This window comes from Sycon ciliatum, chromosome 9, assembly GCF_964019385.1.
Source record: "Sycon ciliatum chromosome 9, ocSycCili1.1, whole genome shotgun sequence".
Taxonomy (NCBI): domain Eukaryota; kingdom Metazoa; phylum Porifera; class Calcarea; order Leucosolenida; family Sycettidae; genus Sycon; species Sycon ciliatum.
Window position 1 is genome coordinate 5806873 of NC_088651.1, and position 17914 is coordinate 5824786.

General features: G+C 48.0%; 2 protein-coding genes across 4 annotated transcripts in view; one reads left to right on the top strand and one right to left on the bottom strand.

The window, feature by feature from the left end:
• Window positions 1-2541, top strand: part of LOC135824467 (uncharacterized) — a 9499-nt gene extending 6958 nt beyond the window's left edge. The window contains exons 5-6 of one of the 2 annotated variants that reach the window (XR_010554857.1): window positions 1009-1829; window positions 2054-2541. Coding sequence is in view for 1 of the 2 variants with exons in the window: in XM_065337203.1 (XP_065193275.1) it covers window positions 1009-1018 (10 nt within the window). In the remaining variant the exon portion in view is untranslated. Of the gene's footprint in view, window positions 1-1008 lie in introns of both variants that reach the window. The other variant, XM_065337203.1, reaches the window with a different exon arrangement.
• A 10247-nt stretch (window positions 2542-12788) lies between these two features.
• Window positions 12789-17914, bottom strand: LOC135825382 (uncharacterized protein K02A2.6-like). Of its 2 annotated transcripts, none has more exons than XM_065338117.1 (2): window positions 17165-17914; window positions 12789-16778 (listed from the first exon to the last, which is right to left on the bottom strand). In XM_065338117.1, the coding sequence occupies exons 1-2, from the start codon at window positions 17170-17172 to the stop codon at window positions 13319-13321; spliced, it is 3468 nt and encodes a 1155-aa protein (XP_065194189.1). In that variant the 5' UTR covers window positions 17173-17914; the 3' UTR covers window positions 12789-13318. The 2 variants fall into 2 exon arrangements, with proteins under 2 accessions (XP_065194189.1, XP_065194190.1); XM_065338118.1 differs by having other exon boundaries at window positions 16906-17913.

Below are 17914 nucleotides of genomic sequence, written 5' to 3' on the forward strand. Positions count from 1 at the left end.
GACCGTTTGCAGAAAGGTAGTTATACGCGAATTTGATTTTTCGAAATGTATGCACGCGCATGTAACTCCAGTTCAAACTTACGGAGCGACTCGCATTTTTTTTACTGTACTCGTACATCCTAGGAGTCCTCTCAGTGTCTGCTCTAGGATTGTAGGACAGCCGGGTACACGTGTACCTGGCGCAACCATATCAACCGGGTCGGAGCCGGGTACACATGTACCTGGCGCTGTCTCACCAGCCGAGTCATATGCTTTAACTGGTTGGTTGGTTTATTTTAATTCGGACAATAAACGGGAACTAGGCCCAATGATATAAAGGCGAATGGATAAGCCGCATTTAGAAAAGAGAGGACAGGAATTAGAAAATTACGAAAGAAGAAGAAGTATCTGACACATACAAGCCACGTAGTCAGTCCTTTCAAAGTTCGAAGTGTAAAGTACCAACCGGGTCACAGGTGACCCGGTACTATATTTTCAACCGGGTCCAAGCGCCGCCCAACCGGGTGGATTACCCGGCTCACCTGGCGCTGGAGCAGACACTGCCTCTGTGCAGCGGTACAGCTCGACGGCACGCCACGGAACAAGTGCGGAATCGATGTAGTTCCGTACTGACTCGTGACGTTCTAGAACGTCACGCGTGTCACAGTGGCAGTGGTCATGACGTATCAGAACGTGACGCGTGCTCAAAAGGTTAACAATAATACAAGTGCATAAATAACAGGGTCATCCGGTCTTAATGATCATGTTTCAGTTTAGTTCCACAGCAGGCAGCCATAGTGGTATGGCCTAAGACCATGATTGAGAGACTGACAGTACCAGGTTCAAATCCTGCTTGAAAGGGGAAGGATTTTTTTCCAGCTGTGCTGCAGCCCACAGTTAGTTGGGAAAATCAGTTGGCAATCACTTTACCTCTACTGCAAATACGGTCGTCTGCCTGTATGTGACAATCTGTTTGATCTCTTCACTTCTCTTTTTGTGTCTGTTTTGTTTTGTTTTCCCACGGTACAGGGGCATGTGAACTTCGGATTTGCATGCCAATATGATCTGCTGATATTGCAGGATGATTAAAACAGCCAGAAAATCCAAGTGAGGTGTCAGTTCTCCTTTCTTCCAAATAGCGATGCTACATCCCGGCCTCCGCTGACTGGCTCATGATCTTCATGTGGAAATGGTGAATCTGGTGTGTGCCGTTCACCCGTAATCGTGACTCTCTCTCTCTCTCTCTCTCTCTCTCTCTCTCTCCCCCCCCTCTTTCTCTCCATTTTCCCTCTCTCTGTGTCTCTCTGTCTCTCTGTCTCTCCCCCTCACTCTCAACGCCTCCGGCATAGGATACGATGTGCCTTTCCTCCTTTGTCAATTTTGCTCTTTCATTATTTTTGTTCCATCAGAAGTTCATCTGGCACAGGTGGATAAGTCTACGTTAGTACGTGGTTTGCGCCATCAACTATTGCAAAGATGTTCTTCTGCCCCCCCCCCCCCTCCCCGCCTGCATCATCATCAGTTTTGCTCTTTCATTATTTTTGTTCCATGCATTGAACTATACTTGCATGCTGAGAATTCATCAGGCACAGGTGGATAAGTCTACGTTAGTCATACGTGATTTGTGCCATCAACTATTGCAAAGGTGTTTTTCTGTCTCCCCCGCCCCGCCCCCCCCCCCCCCACCCTCCCGCCGCCCCGCCCGCATTGCAATATCATGTATACTCAGTATCACTGTTTAGCTCTCTCTCTCTCTCTCTCTCTTGGGAACACTTGCTATATTTTCACCACTGAGCTGTTGATTTACGATTAAATTTGTTTATCTTCCCAGTGCTTCCAGCCACGCCTAAGTTGCTCTCATGCGCTATCTAGGCCTTGGCGGATAATGCCGGCAGAAAAATTGGCAGAATTCGGTACTTTTTTCTGGTAAGTTTCATGCATGTTTGGTATGTGGATAAAGAAATGGAGCAGAATTCGAGGAATTGCCCGCCATAAGGTTTGTATGGTTCTGCCAATTTCACTGCTTTTCGAGCAGAATCTGCCACCTTTTCGAGCATTATCCGCCAAGGCCTAGCGCTATCCCTGCCTTTGTATGGACAGATTGCATGATTATCGCTTTGTTTCACTTTGTAGTGAGGTAAAAGACCTCGGCGGACCTCAGTCTTTTTCTTGGTTTATGTTTCCCCATACCGACCTCTTTCTCAGCCAATAATAGATACGTATTCCCCCAGTCTCTAGCCGCACTGATGCAGAAGCTTTTTTTCTTCTATTTTTTTCACAAGAGCCACATTATCCACATGTCCTTTACGTCTCTGTTGCTCCTGACTGGCTATCGACATCCTTTGTCTTCACGGAGTTGCTGCTGCTGCTCTTGCTTTTGCTATTCTTTCGTTTCCCGTCTAACCCCTACTTATCTTTATCGCCGTGCACGGTTGGCTATCAGCCTATTACCCGCTCTCTTCACATTGGTTGGTGTTTCCACTGCGTGGTCACACGGCATTATAATATGCATGGTCTTTGACCATCAAAATGTATGTGATTCGGAGTTACGGACTTTCCAAAGTTAGTTGCGGGCAGTGGCTGGTCCCGGATCGCCCGGATAAACGAGGCACATTGTACGAGTGTACTGCAATCATGGACGTCTGTACAGGTCATGTGCTTGAGTGGTGGGCCGGGGGGGGGGGGGGGGGAGGGGGGGGGGGGTGACGATTCCTACCCAGCGTTTGGATGCAAGAGTCACGCTGCATTTCGTACAGTAGATCTACATGTACATGATCGTACCTACTCTGAAAAAGTTCATATCATTATGCAAAACTGCCGAGCTGTGCGGGCAAGCAAGTGTATGCATGCCATTTTCAGGTAGATCTACTAATAATGCTAGTTTTATTCAAAGCCCCTCATTTTAAGAATAGCGAGAAGGTACAAGAGAAGAGCTAGAGAGAAAAGGGAAACCAATGAGAAGTCCAGGTAGAAAAGGCAAAGTAAAGATTTAGAACATTGAAAGGATCGGTCACGGAATACGGTAGCAGGTAGATCTACTAGTACCGGTAGTAGTAGTTGCTTTGACTCCGTCTTCATGGTTTCACGCGTGTGACCCAATTGGTGTTGTGAATAAAACCGTTCTCAAGTAGTAGCTGGTTGCGGATTCTACTAGCTATGACATGTTTAATGGAAGAGCAAGTGTTCTGGCAAAAATACACTGTGATCCGGATCTGGTTTGAGATTGGGAGCCAGCTCCCACATGGCCAGTATTGATAATTAATGCTTTCCAGTTTGTATAGAAACTAAAACTTCTTCCCTACATCATGTACATGTACATGTAGATTGCACTTGAAACTGACACGCTCAAATCAAAGTTTTTGAGTGTGTTGTAGCATGTGCGTGCAAGGTGTGCGAGGGGTACTGTGAACGAATTCAATGTGACATTGTGAAGCAGGGCAAGTAGAGCTACATGTGCATGTACATGTTCTAGTTCTACATTAGTAACTACTAAACGGCGTTTTATTGAACGCACAAAGCAATGATGATAAATGCATGCAAGAAGACAATGAGAGCAAAGAATTCAAAAATGAACAAAAGTTAAACAGCAAAATTGAAGGATATAAAATGTGAATGGCAACAGGAAAAGGGGAAAGAAAAGAAGAAGAAAAAACTCCAAACCTTGGCTTTGGTAACATTTTCACCACAATACGAGATGATAAAAAGAAAAGAAAAACTATGCCCTCTACTCTAGAACACACGGTACAGCAGTAGTGCTGTACTACTAGTGACTCCATGCACTGATGAACCCACACTGCTCACACACTGCTCACACACCTCACACTGCTCACACTGCTCACACACCTCACACTGCTCACACACTGCTCACGCCGATTTTCGGTCGACGTGCCTTTCTACAAAGTACAATTTAAATTAAAAATTATCAAATTTCGAAGTACAGTCACACTTGATGTTTTTTCGGCCTATGCCCGGGCTATGGCTAGCTACTACTAGTAAATAATAATAATAATAATTCTCGTCTACGTTCCAAAGGGAACTCACGACAATGGAGTGACAAAAAGCACCGCGGCAGAGAGAGAAAAGAGAAGATAATGATATTTGACGAAAACAATCACGGTGTAGATTTCACATGAGTTCCAATACACCACATCAGCAAAGCTTTTTCTTAGAAAAAAATATAAAAAATAAGATAAATGAAAATGAAATCATTGGTCATCACAGTTAGTCATGTGCGTCCACACCAAAATCACAGCCGGTCATGTGTGTTCACACCACCGCAGAACAAATTTTACTCCACTTCTGCCGGTCAACTGCACAACTTCTTAGGGTTTCGAGGTGCCGGCTCGTCTTCAATGCGACGGCGGTGAACTTGACGTCTTGCTGGAGGGTGGTGACTAAACAGGACCTTGGAGCTCCCCTCCTAGATCCTGTGCCTCACAGCGTCCTCCATTGATGCGTATGCAATCATTGCTTGATTGCCTGGTGTCGATGATGGCTGGCGTAGGATGTAAGCACTACTAGTACTACTACTAGTAGTAGCTAGCTACATATAGCTATGCATGGCGTGGCTTGCTACTTGAACTAAAATACTTGCCAGAGATAGGCCATCATAGGCTATTAATAATAGCCTATAGTATTATAGCCATAGGGTCGTGGGATGGGCTCAGTGACTAGTCATTATTTGTACTGTTTTAGTACAGTACTGACAGAGGACGTCTTTCTTTAGCTTTGTTCTCACAAGCATCACGGGAGCAGGGAAATGGACCGGGAAATCCCCGGGACGGTATGCAAGAGTTGTGGTCTCTTGGCGCCTGGCAGACTTGGAAGTAGATCTACGAATCGACGTGCCAGAGCGCCCAGAAGTGGCTAGGTTTTACATGACTTACTGACGTGGTGCGATGCCAACAAGACGATACACCAGTGCATGTGGCCCGCAGTATCAGATCAAACTGACAAGACATCTCTGGCAAGGGCTGATTCCGCGATGACTTTCCTGCGCTCACTAACATTTCACTTTCAGTCTTTGTCAGTTTGTGACCTACGGCTCTTGTGGCACCTGTCCACAGGGGAAAGGCACAGCAGGCGCTACAACAGTACAAGGGAACATGTAACTGGTTCAGCATCACGTGCATTGAAAACACTGCCTCGGAGACAGCCTCTCTACTACTAGCGGGACTGTACGGTCGCTGCGAGTACAATCATGTTACAGTGTAGTAGTGCAGATGTTTTTTTGGTAGCTCTCTATCTACATGCAGACTGCATGTACTGTAGATCTACATGTACCTCTCCTGCGCTTGAGTCTTCGGCTCGTATGCGAAACCTTGCCATCGTGATTATGACGGGGGACAGATTTAGGGCCGTTTCACACGAGGTACAAAATCGCGTACATGTCACGTTTCCGGTTATGTTCCCTAGGAGATGGAGCACTTTTGGCGCGAAATGTGAAACGCATCGTGTACGTTTTCAGCAAGACCAGGATCTAGGAGGGGTGTAGAAAGCAGGATATACCCAGCGTTCTACTGACAAACTTCGTTTTCCTTGCATTGTGATCTGTCGTCGTGTTTGCTTTTTTTTGCTTCTGTTTGCTTTCATTGCTGGTTGCTGGTTGTGCCTTCCGTTTCGGACAATGCCTCGCCAAATATTCTCTGATGACCTGGAGGCTAGACTTATTGAGTTGTGGGCCGACTATCAAAAATCAAAAAGTGGCCAGATGGTGAAGCGTATTGTGACTTTGTGAGGGAAAGGGAGATCGCCGAGAAACTCAATGCTGCGTTCCGCTCAGGATGGTTGAATCCAGAGAAAAACTTGAAATTACACTTTGAACAAGCGAGGGCAATGCAGCCCTTCTACGCCTCGCCATCCTTTGCAACCTCTCTCGTCCGTCCATCTTTCTCTCCTTGTGGCGATCAAAGAAAACGAGAATCAGGGAGAGAACATCTCCTTGCCAAACTAATAATAATTATTATTATTTTGTGTTCAAAACTCCCGCGTTCGCGTGCGGATTCCGTATTTTACGACTTCTGTGCGAGGCAGGTCAAAGCTGCCATGGCAACTGCTGCTTGAATAGCATGTTGCGACACTCGTGTGAAATCACGCGCTGTGTACTGTGCCTAGAACGCCCATTCGTGAAAAGCCATGTATACCTCGTGTGAAACGGCCCTTACCGTCCCTCTCATATTCAGACAGAACACGACTCGGGCTGCATCCGGAAACACATTCCTTGCTGTAGTGTAGACGTTGCCCGACCTTGTCCTTTGTGATCGATTTGCGATTTCCGCCGCGTTTGATGTACGCGATAACGGCCGTCGTGACACGGAGCAAGGCCGTCCACTAGCGTCCTTTTCACTAGCGTCCAGTGTTCTTTCTCCAAGCGCCACTTACGCGTCCGTCTTCCACGAGGTGAGTTTCTTTTCGCCCCTCCTTCAACTCTTGTAGTCGGCAAATATGTTTGGACTATGTTGCATAAGTGCCGCACTGCCCTTGCTTACCGTGACACACGTTTGTGCTACCCCTATTCCTCTGTTTGCGGCGCTACCTTCTTTGTCCTGAACATTCTCCCAAATCTCTCAGACTGTCTTGTTTGGGCGGCAAGGTCGCTCGTACAACAACAGCATTGATCTTATCTTCGGACCTTGTTCAGGCTCTCGAACTCAAGTTTGGCTATGCTTGTGTGCTCACAGAACTGGACAGGACGATTCAACACACAAGGCCACAAAATGTGATGAGATGAGGGTTCCGGTGCTCGTGGATTTTATAAAATTTGAATGCAAATGAGAGAGTCCTCCGCGAATCCGGCTCAGTAGAGTGCTCTTTGCAATTTATTTCGCCGCTGAATCCGCGGATCAAACAGGCACTGCGCTAACCGGGCTGCTGGAATTCTAGCACGTCGTTACGTGAATCGTATCGACCGACAGAGAGAACACCGTCACGGACAGCTACGAAGCCGGGCAGCCGCGTTCCACTACAGTGAACAGCGAGCACAGCTTTGCGGCGTCTCTTCCGTGTTTCTTTCCGGAGGAATTCGGTGAGTGTGTTTGTAATTTACGTATCTTGACTAGTTTGAGGGAAAGACACAAACGGGAAAATTCTGAAGAAAAAATTGACTGTCACCACCAGGACTAGAACCAGGGACCCTCGCTTGTAGCTAGCGATGCTCTAACCACTGACCTATGGTGTACATGTAGTCGTCATCCCAGCAGAATTTACGTACGTAATTACATACCAGGGGCGTCGGAAGCAGTTTAACATAATCATTGGTGCGGCGAAAGTGTGAGAGGGGGTCGGGGGTCCTCCCCTGGGAAATGTTTTTGAAAATTGGGCCTAAAAGGCCATATTTGAATGCTACAGAATAATATGAGAAATAAGAATACTTGTAATATTATGACATATCATTGTGTTACTTCTGCCCGTACAATTACAAGAGGCCAGGTCCCGTCTAAAAAAAATAAAATAAAAAATCGAAAATTATTGGTGCGGCTTTGGCCGCACCTGCCGCACCGGTTCCGACGCCCCTGCATATTAGTCAAGGCGAAGCGCCGTCCCGCACAGTCCGTGGCAAGAGTAACTAAGCGCCGTCCCGCACAGTCCGTGGCAAGAGTTACTAAGCGCTGCAAATGAAGAAAACCCCGAAGTGATAGCTCTGCTGTTGCTACACGCGGTCTCCGTCTGTGTACCAAACAAATCTTCCATCAGAATTTCACTATGGCTGAACGGGATACCAGAATGTAACTGTTGAGTATCAAGATGTGCTAAGCAGTGAGTGCGATAACATCTACACGTAGATTGGGTTCAGATCAATGACTAGTGTGCGTCAGCCTGCAGTACACACGGAGAACGAAACGTGCTGGGCTTGAGCCGATTGAAATGCCACCAAACGCCCATATCCAACAGACACTAGTCGATTTGTTATGACAGATACAGCAATCCGGGCGGGCATCACGGAATCACACATTTTGTGATCTGGAAATGTTCGTGATGGGTGCAGAATCGCAATAGAAAGCCGGCGTGAAGGGTTGAGATAGAAGATAAACGTGCTTGTACTTACGCAAGAATGAAATTGAAATTCATTCATCAGAATTCATCAGAATTCATACGTGACTTCTGCTGGTTAGGGGAGCAGAAGAAAATGAAGTAACCCGCACTAACATACGAAAAACAACATGGAAGGTGTAAACTACAAGTTACACTATAATGTCCACTAACACCACCAGTTACTAAACAATCAGCTCATGCGATAACATTGCACGACACTGACCGACGGTACTGACGTTCTACAACTAACTGGCTAACAGCTCTAGCACATCTTGGATGCGCACTCCAACTGTACAAGTACAACTTTTTGTTAGATCACTCCACCAGCAGGTTCGTTACGTACTCGTTTTTGTTTTTGGTTGAGGTCTGTTGCCCTGAACATTCAGAAAAAAACTTTAGTTTGGTGCAAACTTTAGATATTTCGTGCCCGCTGCCAAATATAACGAAAGGTAATTTCAAAACGAAACTTTGTACTTACATGTACACAGTATTAGAATGAGGCCTGTCTCATTGTCCAGGAAACGACCAATCAGCGACATTCCCGCCAAGGGCCTTATTAGAATTTAAAGCCCGCTCAATCGTAATTTTACTACTCTTGATGACGCGTCGAGGGCCTTGGATTAGTTTAACCAAGAGTACATAACCCCCCAGAGTGTGCAACTCCCACATACCCTGTTGTCCCGACAGAATTTCAAGTTGACGTCATTCTTTATGACGCAATGCTCCTTGCAGCAGTGATTTACAACATGTGTACGGGTGTCAACGCATCACACGTTCTTCTTTGCAATAATTTGTACAGGATCGATTGGCTTCGGTCAACCACAGGTTCCGGATTCGTCTGATAATCCGTGTACAGTGCGCATTGCATCATCAAAATGACGTCAACTTGAAATTCTGTCGGGACAGCACCCATAGTGGAGTTGCACACTCTGGGGGGTTATGTACTCTTGGTTTAAAGCCCGCTGAATATACTCTAAACATGTGCGTACAACTTCCTGTACGCATCATGGTACGGTGCAGATAATGAACTCTGCATAAAATGTACGGTGTACTACTAAAAGCCACGCATTTCACAAGCGTGTTTGGTTTTTGTCTCCCCTACTCGTTTACGGTAATCTGTAGTCAACAGCTGGCGGAACCCTATAAAAACCGAAGATGAAAAGTGGCTCTCGAAGCCCCTAAATAGCTCCAGAAGCTATTGAGAATGAAGCTTGCATAAAGAGCCCCGGATTTCATTTGCGTCTATTCTACTTTTAGTAGTCCTCAGTGGTGTTGAGTTCATACCACACCAATTCTCTCTGCATACAAACCACAAAACTACCCAATAGAAGGGTACACAAGCATAATACAAATGAGATAATGCATGTAGCCTCGTTCTAAAATAGTTAGTGCATGGCAGGGAGGGCCTTATGGCTTGTTTGTGCCCTCCAGGTTAGCCCTCGGGCCTACGACCCTCAGGCTAACCTGTCGGGCTCTAACAAGCCATAAGGCCCTCCCTGCCATGCACTGACCTATAATTACAAATGGACAGTATGTAGAATGTGACAGTGAAGACAAAGAGTATGTTATAGAGGTTGGACGTGTGCATGTCCACTATGTTTGTATACCGTATTTCCGGTCGTAAGTCGACCTTTTACGACTTAGAATAGCCGGAGAAAGGGTGCGGGTCGACTTACAACCGGGATTCGACTTATAACCGGGAGCTATTAGTATCTTACAAAAAATGGGCTGCACTGCATGCACAAGTGCACCATGTGTACACATTGTTGCCAGTTTATTGGCATTTTTTTTCAAGGATTGGGATGTTATACCCTCCAATAAGGAATATTTACATGATTTTGTTGATGTGTTAGTAGCAGGAGGTGGTTAGTAGCGCTTCTTTGGGTGAAAAATTTAAAACGCAGAATTGAGACCTCCGGATACGGGGGTCGACCTATAACCGGGAAAATACGGTATTAGTGCTGATTTGCGCCCGTATGTGCACAGGTACTGGCCAGGCCTCTCAGCAGTAACCGTGCTATCCCTTTCAATCTCTCCCTCCCTCTCTCTCTCTCTCTCTCTCTCTCTCTCTCTCTCTCTCTCTCTCTCTCTCTCTCTCTCTCTCTCTCTCTCTCTCTCTCTCTCTCTATATATCTCTCTCTCTCTCTCTCTCTCTCTCTATTGGTGTACTAGCTGTGCTAGTACTTGTTAGCAACAATCCGAACTAGCGCACACACTGCACTGCATTGCTTTGTACTGCATTCAAGACTGACGTCATGCGCTTTGTTTTGCTGCGTAATCACAAATGGCACCAGCCCATTTTTACGGAAAAGAAAACAAATCTTGCTTGCCCTGTTGTGCTCTTCCAGACAACGGATCGTGCTTCAGCAGTGTTTCTTTTCCTTTCGTAGCTTTGCTGCCAGCCCGAGTGTCACCTCGACACTGTATTTCTTCAGTATGTCTGACCTTACTGTCGACACTGTCAAGGCAATGCCTTGCCAAGCCCTCCGCGGCGAGCCTTCTCAGCGCGGCTTGAATCCGAAAGGAAACTTAGTAAAAGTATTTTACAGGACCGTTTGCTGGCACAACTAGCCCTTGGTAGTGAGGTCTGCTCCGGCCAGGAGAACCAGCAACATGACAGTGCGGACACGGCTCGCGAGCCCAGAAGCCCGACGTGCACCAATGCCTCCTCCGCCAGCTCAGGTGACGCGGGCTCATCAAAGGATCTCTGCGCTCCTGTACGGGACGAGGTGTAGTCGGCTTTGTCGGCCGCCATTTTATCATTATCGGAGAGCATTGTGCCGCTCCTCACCCAAGGCCAAGGCAATGCGGCAGCTGCTGCCACTACGCCAGGCCAAGCTCCTGTAACCCACCCGATCAGCCACCTGCACCAGCTGTGCCCAAGGCTGTGCAAGAACGTATCTTGCGAGGGGAGTTCGTAGATTTTCAAGTTTGTTGCCTGAAATTCTTGCACACTTCCGGCCCAACATTCCGGCTGGTGCACAGCCCGAATAACGATAGCCAGCTAAATATCGTTGAGTCGGATGACGCGAAGCAGGTGCGTCGCAAGGTTCACGATAATTACACATGTAGCTACCCGGCTCGAGGCATGGACCACATACATGTCTGTTATCACGGCTGCTGCCCTACACCGCACTGCTGAACTGATTGCGTACCAGCAGTTGATCCTGACTGCTAACTGCCAGTTCTTCCCAAGCGCGTGGCTAGAGTACGACCGCCAGCTGCGGATGCTCGTGGCCCAGTAACCAGGCACGAAGAGGTTGGACACCATCGACGTGAACCTATGGCAGATAGCCGTCACAGGCCATGCACACCCAAAATGCGCTCAATGTAAGACGGTCCATCCAGGGGCGGTTTGTGTCCTTTTCGTCCCGAAGCCAGCAGCATTTACCTCCAGTGGTCGCAACCATACCAGCGACGGCCAAGAAATCTGCCGCAACTTCAATGGAGGTCGCTGTTCTTCGTCGTCGTGCCGCTTCTCCCACACCTGCAGCCAGTGTGGCAAGGACCACCCATGCATCATGTGCAACCAGCAGCAGCGCGGAGCCAATCGGCCACCCCGCCGCTCCTAGCAGATTGGCTACTGAATCGCTTGACTCGGTACGTAGCTTCTTTCCTATACACTCTGCAGACACCACACTGCTAGCTGACCACTTTGCCCGCCTGTTACGTAACCACTCAGATCAATCATGTGTTGCGTATGTTCTCCATGGCCTGCGCCGTGGCTTTACTCTTGGATCTGCCGGCCAACACGACATTTCGGTTTTCTCTAATAATCTACCATTGGCTTTCACTCACTCGGCATTTATATCCGAGCAATTAGCTCCTGCGCCCGCAGCGAGACCACAGGCCCATTTCCGTCACCTCCATTTCAGTTCATGCGCCGCTCTGGTATTGGTGCCATCCCCAAAAAAGAACGGAAAGCCGCGAATGATCCACCATCTGTCTAGTCCGGAAGGCACCGGCGCGAACGACAGCATTCCTGCCGAGCCGCTCTCTCTGCACTACGCGAGCATTGACAACGCGATCAACATCATCATGTCATGCCCACAGCCTGTGCATTTGTCCAAGCTCGATGTACGCAGTGCATTTCGGCAGATCCCAGTCCGTCGTCAGGACTTCGCTGGGAAGGCTCCTACTACTACGAGCGCTTTCTGCCTTTCGGCCTCCGCTCCAGCCCAGCCGTCTTTGACTCAGTAGCCACAGCAGTCAACTGGATCATGCAGCACGAGTTTGCTATAGATCACCGGCTTCACTACCTCGATGACTTTCTCGATATCTCCACTGGTTTGGCTGCAGCCAACCAGCAACTCACCATCCCCCTCCGGGCGTTCACGTATCTCGGCACTCCTCTTTGCTCCATCCCAGCTCAAAGGGCCATCACCATCATTGACCTTCCTTGGTATTGTCCTAGACTGCGAGCGCCACGAAGCTCGGCTACCAGAGGACAAGCTGTCCGAGATCCGTGCGCCACTCATGGCTACTATCAGCGAGCGCAGCATCGGCCAGCGTCAACTCGAGTCCCTCCTGGGGAAGCTCACTTTTGCTGCCCGAGTCATCGTTCCTGGACACACATTCATGCGTGAACTATGATCAGCGTGCCCTGAACTGTATCTGTGTATGCGAGTGCGGTGCATAAAGCCCACCTGAAGAATGGGTTTGCCGGCCCCTTAGTAGATGCGTGGCTTCTGAAGAGGGTGTTGAAGGGTGTTATAACGTACGCACGCAAGATTCATTCCATGCAACTCGCGTATACCACAGCAGGAAACACCATCTGGTTTGTTCTAGGATAATTTAGAAGTGAACATGTAAAATGGCAATCATCGAGAGATAAGCAGCAGAGACACGTAAGTGCTGTCGTGGCACTAATGGCGCTATGACACGACAGTATAGGCCTCGTCAGCTCGTACCAAAGTAAGACACACGTCAGCCATGCAGACGTAATGCAGAAGAAGACTGATTCATAATGAGGTAAGACATTGTCACTCTTCGTCATGCATGCATCAAAGGAGCGTAGAACGACACACGTAGCAGAACGTAGATCGTAGATCGTACGACTAATATTAATAATAGATCAATCTATAACAATCCTCCTTCCTTAAAGAAGTAGTGAAGTGGGACTAGCAATAATGCATATATAATCAAAATGCATCCAAACAACTATATACAAGAGCAAATCCTTATATCCGACTAACTATGATACAATACTATGCTATTACAGACAAATAGCGGAATAGGACACTCTAAGGCAATGTCAGAATTGCTAGGCGAGTCATTCATGACTAATGCTAAGATAGTCACTCAATACTCACAAATTTAAGCGATCAGGGGCACGGCGCATTCTTGACGGATAGCGCGGTGACACTGGAGTTGACGAAACAGGCACTGACACATCAGGCATACTAACAGGAGTAGCGACTTGAACTGTATCAGGCATACTAACAGGAGTAGCAGCAGTAGTAGACATACTAGGCGTAGCAGTAGTAGGCGTACTAGATGTAGCAGTAGTAGGCGTACTAGGCATAGTAGTAGCTGCTGTATCAATGACAGGAGACGACTGAGCCGGCGGTGAAGCTGGTAACTCAGGAGTCGGCGTTGCTGTAGCGACTGTCGGAGTAACACTCGGCGTAGACACTGTCGGAATGGCGTCGGACTCGGCCGATAAACCAGCAGACTCAGCTGTTCTGGACTTCAAATGATCGATGTGCACTTTTCGGACGACTCCTCCTACCATCACAGAATAGGTCATCGTACTGAGTCGTTTGCATATTAAACCTTCTAGCCACTTCGGCTTAGAGCCAGGACGAGCATTGTACACCCACACTGGTGCATTCACTGTGAACTCACGAGACGCAGTACTATCGAGTTCATGGGCCTGCTGCATAGCCGTGGCGAAACTGGGTTGCAGCAGCGCCAAACGCGTGGTCGGGGCTTTCTTCAATAGAATACTCGCGGGACTCTGCTTGGTAGCGCTGTGCGGTGTGTTTCTGTAATCGAAAAGAAAGCGAGACACTTGCACACATACAGACACATGGTGAGGCCTTGCTCGCAAAGCCTTCTTCAGCTCTTGCACCATCCGCTCACACTGTCCGTTGCTGGCGGGATGATAGGGCGGTGTACGATGATGCTTAATACCATTCTGGGCACAGAAAGCAGCAAACTCGCCAGAGGCAAATTGTGGGCCGTTATCAGATACTAGTACTCTAGGAATACCAAATGTACTGATGAACCGTAGCAAACAGTTCACTGTTTTAGTAGTCGTAGCGGAGGAACCAAGCTCGTATACATCAATCCACTTAGAGAATGCATCAACTATGACCAGAAACTGTTGCGACTCGAACTCAGCAAAATCAAGATGCACACGCTCAAAAGCAGCATTGGGGTATGCCCAATGGTGGACAGAGTCCTTGCGGGGCAGATTAGAGCTTTCCTGACAAAGACTGCAATCGGCGGCTAATCGTTCGATATCGGCATCTAAGCCTGGCCACCAGAAAATGCTTCGTGCCACACTCTTCATTCGGGACACACCGGCATGTGAAGAATGCAGTTCCTCTAATAAGTGGCGTCTAAACTGAACTGGAATAATGACGCGGGAACCCCACAGCAAACAACCATGCTCAATACTTAGGTCATTCCGGATGCGGCTATACGGCACTAACCTGTCGGGAACTGTAGCAGGCCAACCATGCAGCGTGTAGGACATTACTAACGAAATGTCAGAATCGTATTTGCTAGCCTTGGCAACATCCGAACTCTGTAGAGGCATTAACTCGCAGGGGTCAAATGCATGACTGCTGACTGCACTAACAATTGCAGACATTTCAGCAGCAGACAATGGTAAAGGCAGACGAGACAGACAATCTGCTAGCACATTTTCTTTACCTGGAATATGCTCAATGACGTAGTCGTACTCAGCGAGAATCACGGCCCAGCGCTGTAGACGGGATGCCGACGTCTTACTTAACGACTCGTGCTCGCCGAAGATCTTGATTAGAGGCTTATGGTCGGTGCGCAGAATGAACTTACGACCGTAGATGTACTGGTGTAAACGACGAACAGCAAACACGATAGCTAACGCCTCTCGCTCAATCTGGCTGTAATGACTCTCTGCTTTGGACAAAGCACGTGACACATATACAACTGGCCGAACAGACTGGTCCGGCATGACATGTAGAAGAGCAGCACCAATACCAGCAGGGGATGCATCACACTCTAAGATCAGTGGTAAGGTAACATCATAATGGGCCATAACTGGATCGGCGATGAGAAACTCTTTAACTTTGGCAAACGCCGACTGACATGCATCCGTCCAATTAAAGACTACATCCTTCTTTAACAACTCGTTCAGGGGTTGTAACAGCGAGGAGCAATTGGGGATAAACCGCCCAAAGAAATTCACGAGCCCCAGAAACGAACGCAAGGTAGACACATCATGGGGCCTCGGGGCATTCTGAATACTCAAAACCTTATCCCGACTGGGCTGTAGACCAGCCTTCGACAATGTAAACCCAAGGTAACTAACTTGTGGCTTACCAATCTCACATTTCTCACGACGCAACCGCAGCCCTGTCTCAGCGAAACGACGGAGGACTGCTCGTAGACGCTCGTCGTGTTGTTGCTGGGTGTTACCACAAATGAGAATATCGTCGAAATAGACAACGACACCTTCTAGACCTTGTAGCACCTGCTCGATGGCCTTCTGCCAGATTGACGGAGCTGAGCTGACGCCGAAGGGTAGTCTCGTGAATTCGTACAAACCCTTGTGCGTAGCGATGACACAATAGCGCCTACTGTCGTCGTCGAGCGGTAGCTGAGCATAAGCTTGGCTGAGATCTAATTTGGAAAATACAGATCCACCAGATAATTGCGATAACAAATCACTCGGGTTGGGAATGGGATGTTGGTTAGCTTCAATGTGCTTGTTGATGGACACTTTAAAATCTGCACATAAGCGGATGGTGTTGTTTTTCTTTTTTACAACCACCACGGGGGATGCCCAATCAGCGTTAGAGACCGGCTTGATGATCCCCTCCCCCTCTAGACGCAACAACTCAGCTTCAACCTTAGTGCGGACGGCGTACGGGACAGGACGGGAACGGCAACTCTTGGGGGTGGGTGACCCTTGAAGCTGGATCTTGGCAGACTGACCCTTAATGGTACCCAAACCCTCTTGAAATACGGTAGGGAACTGACGCAATAGACTATCTAGCGACAATGCATTGACCTGTGCATTACGAAAATTTGACCAGTCTATAATGACGTGGGACATCCAGTTCCGACCAAACAGGGGCTGACCACTACCCTCTACAACAATGATGGTGTCTCGAAACTGGTGAGACTCGTAACGGACATCGACAATGCATTCACCCAATACAGATAGGGAACTACCACCATACGAATGCAGTGATGCACGAGACTTATGCAGACACACATTGGAAAACTGCTCCTTCCACACAGAACTAGGGAATACTGAAACTTCAGCACCAGTGTCGACTTCCATAGGACAGACTACATCATTAACGCATACATCAATCATCATGGGAGGATGAGACTTAGACTTAGGTTGACACTTATCTGTAGGTGACACATCGTCGGTGAGAGCCCCAATGCTGAAAGAGTCGAACAGTGACTCTGGCTCGGACGAAATGTGGGACGTCGACTGCGAATTGCAGCAGGAAGCGAAATGCCCACGACGCTGACACTTGCTGCAGGTTTTGCCACGCGCCGGGCAACTCGGATCCCGACCGAAATGACCAGCCTTGCCACACCTAAAACAGAGACGCTCAGAGGAAGTAGAAGCAGAAACAGACACTCTCTCAGGTTTACGTGCACGATCCGTTTTACCTGACGACTTGAAATGTTGTTTCTGTTGTTTCTGCGACACCGAGTGCTTACGAGAGAGACCGTGGACTTCTGATGGCGTACTCATAGCAGCAGCGGAACCCATAGACGAAGCTTGTTGCTGGGTTGCCTCAAACAAAGCTGCAATTTCTAGACACGTACCCAAAGTTAGTTTTGGATCTGATAACAACTTCTTTTTCAACTCGACATTCGCAATGCATGACACCACATGGTCTCGAATCATGTCGTCACAAGCGGTACCAAAATCACACAAGCGGGCCTGGACGCGTAATCTTACAACAAACTGACTCACCGACTCATTCTTAGCAAAGGTCATCTGGCGCAGCACGTGACGCTCGTATACAGGATGTGGCGCGGCCTTGAAATGTTCGTTCAGTTTCCGTAACGTAACCTTGTACTCGTTGTCATCCGCAGGCAGAGCCGACGCCTGTGGATCTTCGAGGTCTTCGAATAAGTCCTGAACCTGTGTTCCGGCAGTATGCAGCAATAAATTTTTCAGCCGTTTGTGATCCGTAATCCCTTGGCCTTCAGCCATGTACGTAAAGCTTCGTAGCCATTTCTTCCAGCGAGAGGACACTTCTGCTGGCGTGCCCCGGTATTCGAAAACTGGAAGCTTGTGGGCTGTGCTCAGGTTACTACAAACGCTCATCTTCGTCGCCAATTGTTATAACGTACGCACGCAAGATTCATTCCATGCAACTCGCGTATACCACAGCAGGAAACACCATCTGGTTTGTTCTAGGATAATTTAGAAGTGAACATGTAAAATGGCAATCATCGAGAGATAAGCAGCAGAGACACGTAAGTGCTGTCGTTGCACTAATGGCGCTATGACACGACAGTATAGGCCTCGTCAGCTCGTACCAAAGTAAGACACACGTCAGCCATGCAGACGTAATGCAGAAGAAGACTGATTCATAATGAGGTAAGACATTGTCACTCTTCGTCATGCATGCATCAAAGGAGCGTAGAACGACACACGTAGCAGAACGTAGATCGTAGATCGTACGACTAATATTAATAATAGATCAATCTATAACAA